This window comes from Physella acuta, unplaced genomic scaffold (assembly GCF_028476545.2).
Source record: "Physella acuta isolate Inbredline_101_S28 unplaced genomic scaffold, ASM2847654v3 ptg000116l, whole genome shotgun sequence".
In the NCBI taxonomy this organism is placed as follows: Eukaryota; Metazoa; Mollusca; class Gastropoda; family Physidae; genus Physella; species Physella acuta.
Window position 1 is genome coordinate 477,605 of NW_026731636.1, and position 10,325 is coordinate 487,929.

General features: G+C 41.2%; 1 protein-coding gene across 9 annotated transcripts in view; it reads left to right on the forward strand.

Moving 5' to 3' along the window:
• The window catches only part of LOC131934713 (uncharacterized), a 105,334-nt gene extending 103,219 nt beyond the window's left edge, over nt 1-2,115 (forward strand). For 8 of the 9 annotated variants that reach the window (XM_059290799.1, XM_059290803.1, XM_059290800.1 and 5 more), the window contains 3 exons: nt 187-255; nt 525-590; nt 858-2,114. In XM_059290799.1, the coding sequence (XP_059146782.1) occupies nt 198-255; nt 525-590; nt 858-1,771 (1,038 nt within the window). In that variant the 5' untranslated portion in view covers nt 187-197 and the 3' untranslated portion in view covers nt 1,772-2,114. Of the gene's footprint in view, nt 1-186; nt 256-524; nt 591-857 lie in introns of all 9 variants that reach the window. The other variant, XM_059290808.1, reaches the window with a different exon arrangement.
• The last annotated feature ends 8,210 nt before the right edge of the window (nt 2,116-10,325 follow it).

Consider the following 10,325-nt stretch of genomic DNA (forward strand, 5'->3'; position numbering starts at 1 on the left):
TTTCAGTATTTAGAAGAAACAGATCTATTTTAAGTTACTATAATAATATGCTTCTAATACTAGAGAAACGTTTATATGCAGATGTAAAGTTAATTCTACAAATTCTTATTTGTTTACATTTTTTATTAGTGCACTTATAAAACCTAGTTACTATTTTATATTAATGTTCTATAATCATATCTACAGTAAAACAAACCATGAAAACCCCAAACAAAGGGAGAAAAAGAAAATTGGAGCCATCAAGTACAAATGAAGGTAGAGCCAGATAATTGTTAAATCATTCTTTTAACCAAATCTTAAAGTAACCTTAATTTTGCTAAATTAAAAAATATTATGGCACTTTTAAAAGTACAGATGATTTAAAAATCCATTCCTTAATAACCTACATGTGTTATCAATAAGTGTAAAAGTAACTTTGAGAAGGTAACAATCAAGCTATAAGAGTTTATCTCAGTAATGCCACATTTCCTGTCACTGTAATTATAAAGTAAAGCATATGTTATTTTCTTATTATTTTATTTTAGATGTGCCATACTGTGAGAGCCCAAGTAAAGTTTCCAAAAGTGACCAAACAGGTGTCTTTATTCCAGGTGAGATATGACAAACATAAGACAACTCTAGTCTAAATAATTATAAATCTGTGCTAGTGATAACATTTAGATGACTTTACTATTAGTAATTTTATAGTTCATTAGATGAAGGAAATAGTAAAATTTTAATTTATATCTAGATCAGACTGCTAAATCAAGTGTTAGTGTAAACATAGTATAGCTAATCAAAATAATAATAGGAGCATTTTATATCAGTGTTTACATTTTTAGGCTGTTTAAATAATTTTGTTTCCCCTATTCCTGCAGGAAATCATGAAGCTGAGATGTGCTATGGAGGAGAAGCTGATCTACACAAACATGTTACTGGTTGTAAGAAGAATCCAGGTCACAAAGGTTTTATACCTCTTAAAGATTTCAACATAAATTATCTCCCTTCACGTTACCATGACGACGACCTCATTTCTGAGACAATCAAAACATTGGCAGCCCTAACTGTCCAGGTAAAGTCTAAATTCACCAGTCTAAAGAGACCAGAGTTTTACCCAGACACTCAAGTTCCATATCCATGTTATAATGACAGAGGAAGTCACGTGATGAGGTTAGGGACGGGGAGGGTGCAGTATGTGTACAAGTCCAAAGAGAGAAATGGACCTTGTGGTTGTGCCAAGTGTCAAGTCTCTGCCACACCCAGCAAAGTGTGGGGGAAGGTTGATGTGTTGACAGCCACACACGTGGTGTTTGATGCCAGTGAGGCGAGACAGACCAGGTGTGTTTTAGGTTTTGATGACAATAAAAGTCCAGTGGTCAGTCTTGATGGCTGGCAGAAGGAGGGTAAGGCAGACATTGAGAGAGACTGGTGTGAGTTGAGTTATGTGACATGTGACTTAGAGTTGGTTGATGAACTGGACAAGATGTGTGAGAGCTTTTATGATCTATGTGGGAAAGTAAAGGACAAATACATGAGATTTGTTAATGTGGACAAGTTGACCGTTATAGTGTCACATCCTCATGGCTGTCCTAAACAGGTGTCTGTAGGACAATGGACTCACAGACGTGAGAGGGATGTCAAATGGACCAGGTACTGGTACACAACATGTACATGTCCTGGCTCCAGTGGAGCGTATGTCTACAGGCTGGGATATGACGGGGGTTTTTGGTATCCCCATCCCCACAGTGGATCAAACTCTGAAGGAAATTATAGTGGTGAGTATTGTGACTGATGTAACTGTTAGTTCTCTCCCCTTGTCTACACAATGTAAACAAACAAAATGGCGGAACTTTTCCCGTCATTAAACTGTTTGTGTAAAGACTTGCGTGTGTTGTAAACATTTTATAACATGTAAATGATTAAAACAAATGTTTTGATTGATTCAAACCGTTTAACCATTGTAATTTGCATCTACCATAATGTATTTTACGCACTTTACATGTTTAATGTTGTAAATATTTTGTGTTTAACAAATGTCGGCAACACTGTTGATCTAACGTTACCATGAATTGTATCTTTACATAGATCTATTTCATTTCTTGCTCTTCTTATTTGTTTACAAAATTATTACATACTAGAAAATAAATGAACAAGATAAAACTTATTTGTTTTGTTGTTAATTTCATTTTTATAGACTAATTAGAATTAGCAAATTGATATCAAACAACTTTTTCATACTGATGTTGGTATTATCGCCATGCTGTCGGCGGTTTTAAAACATTCCTAATTCAATGTAACGACAAGGCCGACATGTAGCCTATATATGGATAAATAATGTCTAGTTATGATCTACTTCAATGAAGTGAAGTTAAAATAAACTTAACTGTTACCAGACACAACCGTTAAGATCTACATCTTGTGTTCTCCTACTCCAATAGAAATGTTAAGTGGGATCGGAGTTTGTCTCTCTGATAAACTGACACTTGTGTAAACATTTTCTTTATTCTTATTTCTTCTAAATACTTTCAACAACTGGTGATAGAGCATTCGCATGTTGAAATGTAAGTCTCTTGTTCCTGAGTCCATCCAGCTCTGATGGGTACCTGGGTAAAACTTGGGAAATATAAACCCGTGTGTGACGACCCAGTTGATTCATAAGCCATGTTGAAAGAAATATCTTAACTCTATTTCATCAGCTAGATTGACCTTCACATTTTAAAGATACCGTTACTTTTTTCGCTTTTATGGCAAAAGCTGGTAAATATTTGGAAAATTTAAAACCATGGTTAATGCACAAAACCAACGGTTCAAAACCAGCTCGCAAAACACTTAAAGGTTATACGGGCATGTTTTATTTTGAAGTATATTTTAGATCTTATGTAATTTATGTAATATAAATCAAAGTAATTACAAGCTTTACTGGTAAAAATATACCCGACATTTTATCTGACAAATGCTAGTTGTTTTTTTTTATAAGATACACGTCTTGTGTTGAAACTAAATAGGAAAACTTTTACGGTCAAGGGGAAGCAACAATTAAAATGTTTTAAAACTATAGATTTTTGTCATTATCTTTCTTTTTTTAACATGTTCCAACCGATAACAAATTTTGTATAACTGGATGCAAAAATATATTTCTTTTGTAATAGCAGAAATGTTTTTCATAGCATTTTACTACTTTCAATACATGACAACCATATAAAACAGTAAAATATATATTAAAGGAACTTATTGAAGCACTTAAGTCCTATAAATATAAGGAAGACTGTTTTATATTGTCGAATCTACATTTCTCCTAAACCGTCATCTGTGTATTGCTAGCTAGACAGAAGCTCTTTATACTTCACTCATTTAAATTTAAAAGAGCAATATATAATTCATTACACTACAATTGTATGGTTATGTTATTGTAAAAATTTTGTATTTGCAAGATAAAGCCATCTACATTAAAACTAGGAAAACGATTTTCGTAATGTTTTTGTTGTGAAGTACTTGTATCTTTAGAGAAAACTTATTATTGTGTAAAATAAAGAGACAGCTGTTACATGACTAGCTCAAACAATCTGTTTGGCAAATTTATAAATTAGTGAAGACTTTTGAAATCCACGAAGTTTTAAAATAGAATAGAATCTAATTCAGAATGAACTATAACGTAATTACTATTTCTTTCTAAAAATCGTTCCCATGATCCCATCCACTATCATTCACTACACCAGACTTTCTTCTCCTCGACTTTATCTGACTTGAAATGCAGACATTATCAGAATTATCTTCACTGTTGTGACACAATGTAACATGTAGTATAACCAGGTTGTAGCTTACCTTAGCCTTTAGCCAGTCAGAACGGTCTTATCAACAATGAGAGAACGAGTTGAAGCCAATCATTGTTTTACGCTAAGTCATGAAGCAATGTTAATATATTAAGTGCAGGTTGTAGAGGTAAAATGTCCTATCCGTTTAAAAATTCTTTGAAGACAACACAATATAACAGAGTGCTTTAAAAAAAAACATGTTAAATTTCTCTATACTCAAGAAACGAAGTTATTAACCTCCATCGTAATATAGGGACAGTCATATATTGTATAGCAAAGCAATGGTTATATTATATAATGTCTTCTTGACTTGTGTAATGTTTTATTTAGTTTTGGTCATTAGGTCATTAGGTATTGGTGCCTTTGGACTTTAGTTTAGGCGTATTGATTAACTTTGCATGGACAAAGTTTCAATGGTCAAAGGGAAGTAAAAATAAAAATATTTTTTATGCAATAGAATTTCATGGTTGTCTTTCTTATTAGTAAATTCAGAACAATAATATTTTTTGCAAACGTTATCGTAAACATGAATAGAAACAATACCAAAAGAGATGGTACACTATCAGCACCAACGAATACGACAAATCGTGTCGTTTAAACCTTACAGAAAGAGTCTTCAAGTGGCTGTTAAACAAAAATTAAACACGTTTTTTCTCTGCCGCCCACGAATTAAGCTTAATGTTCAGGCCAGCCTAAGAAGATTTACAGGCCTGCTAGGGGATTCAAGACAATAATAAATCAAGATACAGACAATAGACACAGCTCTATCAGAAACAGAAAAAGATGTCAGACACGATTTGAAACTTTCATATTTTTATAATATCTTCTACTTAAAACAAAAATAGGTCCGTCTCTGTGTGTAAGTATTACCTTCACTGTCGGTCTGCTAGTTTGAACATAACTTTCCAACTGATAGTATCACTTACACCCTCTGTCTTCTAATATCATCTATACAACATATCTAAGATTAAATTATCTGTAAACCAGTGTCCGATTGCTGCATCTCCCAAATACAATATTTACAGACGAACACAACTTAAGCTGATATTATCCCCTACACTCTCTGCCTGCTAGTATCCCCTACACTCTCTGCCTGCTAGTATCACGTTTATGAATCCAACGAATATAGTATACAATTAGTTTTACGCAATCCGCAATGGAGAAATCTAAAAATATAATTCAAAGTTTGACGGTATTTAACATGTAGTCAAGTCAATGCATGTGATCGGTCACCTTCATTTGGTTTCTTTGCGAAATATGGTGATAACGCCACCCATCTGTTTATCCTTTGTCATCGCTAGTCGCATGGACCCCATTGTTCACGTTATAAGGAGAGCAACTAGAATTGTCTCATGGCGTTCCTTCTTGTTCCATGCGGATGATGATGCCGGCAGCTTTTGACTTCGTTCTCTGAGGGTTGTTTCATCTGGTTGACATAAAAGAAGCTATGCAAACAGTTGTGAACGCATGTCACATTATTTAGGTGTTGCTTCTTAGAATTTAAGAAACTCCCGTAAACTTCAGTCAATTGGACCTGATGGTTAACCTTATAAGGATAGCAACTAATACCGTCTCTTGAGCATTTCACCTTATTTAATGCCTTATTTCGATGGTTTTCAAGATAGGCGCTATGCAGTAACACATATTTTGCGATATTAGTATATTTTATGCTTGTCGGCCTAATGATTTGTCGGCTTTAGGGTATATCGGTCTTATGGTCTGTCGGCCTTTTAACTGTCTGCCTTTTTGCTATCGGCCTTTTGTCCATGTCGGCTTTTAGTCTTGTCGGACTTTTGGATGTCGGCCTTTTGTCCCACACCTATTTTCTTCACATAAGCTCGACTTCTACAGTTAGCTCTAATATGACAATTACCTAAGCTCCATATTAGTTAGTGTCACCTATACTCTCTGTAAGATGCAATCACCTAGACAATAACCTACACTTTCTCAGAGAGTATCACCTACACCAGGGGTTCCCAACCTTTTTTTTTACTCTATAGCACATTCTAAAATATCGGTAGGGTGGCGGGCACCACCTATTTTAAATCGACAAACTCCTTCCAGAGGCGTAGCGACCCTTCTCGTCACCCTGGGACAAAACTTTCGATTTACACCCCCCCCTCAAACTTTCGATTTCCATCCCCTTCAACCTTTCAATGTTTATGAAAAAATTCTGTCTCTGTCGAATAGTGAGAGGTGGGTACATACGAATCGTTCGGCGGGCGCCATGGTTGTGAACCCCTGACCTACACTATAAGCCAAATAGTATCACCTTTAATCTCTATGTGCAAGTATTACCTACACGGCTAAACTTTCTGTCTGCAATTAACTTCTACAGATGTTGTTTTGAAAACATAACCTATTCTCCTGGACAAAAACCTTCCTGGACATAAACCCCCCGACATAAACCTTCTGGACAAAACCCCCCTGGACATAAACCCCCGACTTGAACCCCCGCGATATAAACCCCCTGGACAAAAACCCCCGCGACACAACCCCCCCCCCCCCCGGATACCGGATAATAACCCCCGGACTGAGGTTTGTATAAAGAAATAGTAACGATGATGTGAACCAAGAAATAAAAAAAATTACTTTAAATTAATTTACATTTTTTACGACTAAGAAATTAGTTTCTTCCTAAAAAAATATTCGAAATCAAGGAGTGAACTTAGTTTTATTTGATCAAAGATCGGGCACCGACAACACATTAGATATAGGTCATCCACAAATGGGAGCCGTGCGCATCAAAGCAACACATTCTTAACAATACAAAAGATGTGAGAAGCTTGGTTCATATCCACCTTGGCACACAGAACCATGGTATAAATATAAAATCAAATTTATTTCTCGACAAATCGTATATTATCTGGAATTGAGTTCGTTCAATCCAATAAAGGAAATTTAAAGGTGATTTTTGAAGGCTATGTTTATGTCAAGCAAAAAGATCTGGCGAACGGCGTTGTCAGTCGAGTGTTCCAAAAGACGCAACAAGGCCTTCAACAACTCTACCAAGTTGATAGTGAATTTGCTCTCAAGCTCAGAATGCTACCTGCGTTGGCCTTTGTTCCCATCGAACACATGAGTTATGCCTTTGAAAAATTATTGGAAATTTTCCCCCAAGAAGCAATGCCAATTGCAGACTACTTTGAGGACTACGATATTGGCAGACCACAACGTCGAGGTCGAAGACAACCTATGTTTCCACTTGACATGTGGAACATGCACACACGTACAGAAGACCATATGCCAAAAACAAACAACTCAGTTGAAGGCTGGCACAGAAGTTTTCAGTCGCATATGGGATGTTGCCACCCAAATATTTGGAAATTTATTGATTTTATAAAAAAGGAACAATCGCTCCAAGAGGTTTATTGTACACAGATTAATTCAGGTCACTGTTTACCGAAACAGAAAAAAAAAATATTGATAGCAGCTCTCAAATTTTAACTGTTGTTAAAAATTTTAATGAGTCCTCCATTATTGAGTATTTGCGAGGCATCGCTCACGATCTGTCTTTTTAAAGTTATAATAAAAATAAGTTTTTTTCTAAAGTTTGTTTTGTATTTATATATTAACTTTGTTTCTCGTCATCTTTGGTTTTTCTTTATAAAAACCTCAATTGGTGGGTTTTTGTCCAAGGGGTTTATGTCAGGGGGTTTTCGACCGGGAGCCGAGTGTAGTGTGGCTGTGTGTAGTGTGGCTGGGTGTAGTGTGGCTGGGTGTAGTGTGGCTGGGTGTAATGTGGCTGGGTGTAGTGTGGCTGAGTGTAGTGTTGCTGTGTGTAGTGTGGCTGAGTGTAGTGTTGCTGTGTGTAGTGTGGCTAGTGTGCCTGGGTGTAGTGTGGCTGAGTGTAGTGTGGCTGGGTGTAGTGTGGCTGGGTGTAGTGTGGCTGGGTGTAATGTGGCTGGGTGTAATGTGGCTGTGTGGGTGTAGTGTAGCTAGTGTGGTCTGGTGTAGTGTGGCTGGGTGTAATGTGGCTGGGTGTAGTGTGGCTGAGTGTAGTGTTGCTGTGTGTAGTGTGGCTAGTGTGCCTGGGTGTAGTGTGGCTGGGTGTAGTGTGGCTGGGTGTAGTGTGGCTGGGTGTAGTGTGGCTGGGTATAGTATGGCTGGGTGTAGTGTGGCTGTGTGTAGTGTAGCTGGGTGTAGTGTGGCTGGGTGTAGTGTGGCTGGGTGTAGTGTGGCTGGGTGTAGTGTGGCTGGGTGTAGTGTGGCTGTGTGTAGTGTGGCTGGGTGTAGTGTGGCTGGGTGTAGTGTGGCTGGGTGTAATGTGGCTGGGTGTAATGTGGCTGTGTGGGTGTAGTGTAGCTAGTGTGGTCTGGTGTAGTGTGGCTGGGTGTAGTGTGGCTGGGTGTAGTGTGGCTGGGTGTAGTGTGGCTGGGTGTAATGTGGCTGGGTGTAATGTGGCTGGGTGTAGTGTGGCTGGGTGTAGTGTGGCTGGGTGTAGTGTGGCTGGGTGTAGTGTGGCTGGGTGTAGTGTGGCTGGGTGTAGTGTGGCTGGGTGTAGTGTGGCTGTGTGGGTGTAGTGTAGCTAGTGTGGTCTGGTGTAGTGTGGCTGGGTGTAGTGTGGCTGGGTGTAGTGTGGCTGGGTGTAGTGTGGCTGGGTGTAGTGTGGCTGGGTGTAGTGTGGCTGGGTGTAGTGTGGCTGGGTGTAGTGTGGCTGAGTGTAGTGTTGCTGTGTGTAGTGTGGCTAGTGTGCCTGGGTGTAGTGTGGCTGAGTGTAGTGTGGCTGGGTGTAGTGTGGCTGGGTGTAGTGTGGCTGGTTGTAGTGTGGCTAGTGTGGCTGGGTGTAGTGTGGCTGGGTGTAGTGTGGCTGAGTGTAGTGTTGCTGTGTGTAGTGTGGCTGGGTGTAGTGTGGCTGGTTGTAGTGTGGCTGGGTGTAGTGTGGCTGGGTGTAGTGTGGCTGGGTGTAGTGTGGCTGGGTGTAGTGTGGCTGGGTGTAGTGTGGCTGGGTGTAGTGTGGCTGGGTGTAGTGTGGCTGGGTGTAGTGTGGCTGGGTGTAGTGTGGCTGGGTGTAGTGTGGCTGGGTGTAGTGTGGCTGGGTGTAGTGTGGCTGGGTGTAGTGTGGCTGGGTGTAGTGTGGCTGGGTGTAGTGTGGCTGGGTGTAGTGTGGCTGGGTGTAGTGTGGCTGGGTGTAGTGTGGCTGGGTGTAGTGTGGCTGGTTGTAGTGTGGCTGGGTGTAGTGTGGCTGGGTGTAGTGTGGCTGGGTGTAGTGTGGCTAGTGTGGCTGGGTGTAGTGTGGCTGGGTGTAGTGTGGCTGGGTGTAGTGTGGCTGGTTGTAGTGTGGCTGGCTGTAGTGTGGCTGGGTGTAGTGTGGCTGGGTGTAGTGTGGCTAGTGTGGCTGGGTGTAGTGTGGCTGGGTGTAGTGTGGCTGGTTGTAGTGTAGCTGGGTGTAGTGTTGCTGTGTGTAGTGTGGCTGGGTGTAGTGTGGCTGGTTGTAGTGTAGCTGGGTGTAGTGTTGCTGTGTGTAGTGTGGCTGGGTGTAGTGTGGCTGTGTGTAGTGTGGCTGGCTGTAGTGTGGCTAGTGTGGCTAGGTGTAGTGTAGCTGGGTGTAGTGTGGCTGTGTGTAGTGTGGCTGGCTGTAGTGTGGCTGGCTGTAGTGTGGCTAGTGTGGCTGGGTGTAGTGTGGCTGGGTGTAATGTGGCTAGTGTGGCTGGGTGTATTGTGGCTGGTTGTAGTGTGGCTGGCTGTAGTGTGGCTAGTGTGGCTGGGTGTAGTGTGGCTGGGTGTAGTGTGGCTGGTTGTAGTGTGGCTGGCTGTAGTGTGGCTAGTGTGGCTGGGTGTAGTGTGGCTGGTTGTAGTGTGGCTGGCTGTAGTGTGGCTAGTGTGGCTGGGTGTAGTGTGGCTGGGTGTAGTGTGGCTGGTTGTAGTGTAGCTGGGTGTAGTGTTGCTGTGTGTAGTGTGGCTGGGTGTAGTGTGGCTGGTTGTAGTGTAGCTGGGTGTAATGTGGCTGGGTGTAATGTGGCTAGTGTGGCTAGGTGTAGTGTAGCTGGGTGTAGTGTTGCTGTGTGTAGTGTGGCTGGCTGTAGTGTGGCTAGTGTGGCTAGGTGTAGTGTAGCTGGGTGTAGTGTGGCTGTGTGTAGTGTGGCTGGCTGTAGTGTGGCTAGTGTGGCTAGGTGTAGTGTGGCTGGTTGTAGTGTGGCTGGGTGTAGTGTGGCTGTGTGTAGTGTGGTTGGTTGTAGTGTGGCTGGGTGTAGTGTGGCTAGTGTTGCTGGGTGTAGTGTGGCTGGTTGTAGTGTGGCTGGGTGTAATGTGGCTGGGTGTAGTGTGGCTGGGTGTAGTGTGGCTGGGTGTAGTGTAGCTGGGTGTAGTGTGGCTGGTTGTAGTGTGGCTGGCTGTAGTGTGGCTAGTGTGGCTGGTTGTAGTGTGGCTGGGTGTAGTGTGGCTAGTGTTGCTGTGTGTAGTGTGGCTGGGTGTAGTGTTGCTGTGTGTAGTGTGGGTGGGTGTAGTGTTGCTGGTTGTAGTGTGGCTGGCTGTAGTGTGGCTAGTGTGGCTGTGTGTAGTGTGGCTGGGTGTAGTGTGGCTGGGTGTAGTGTG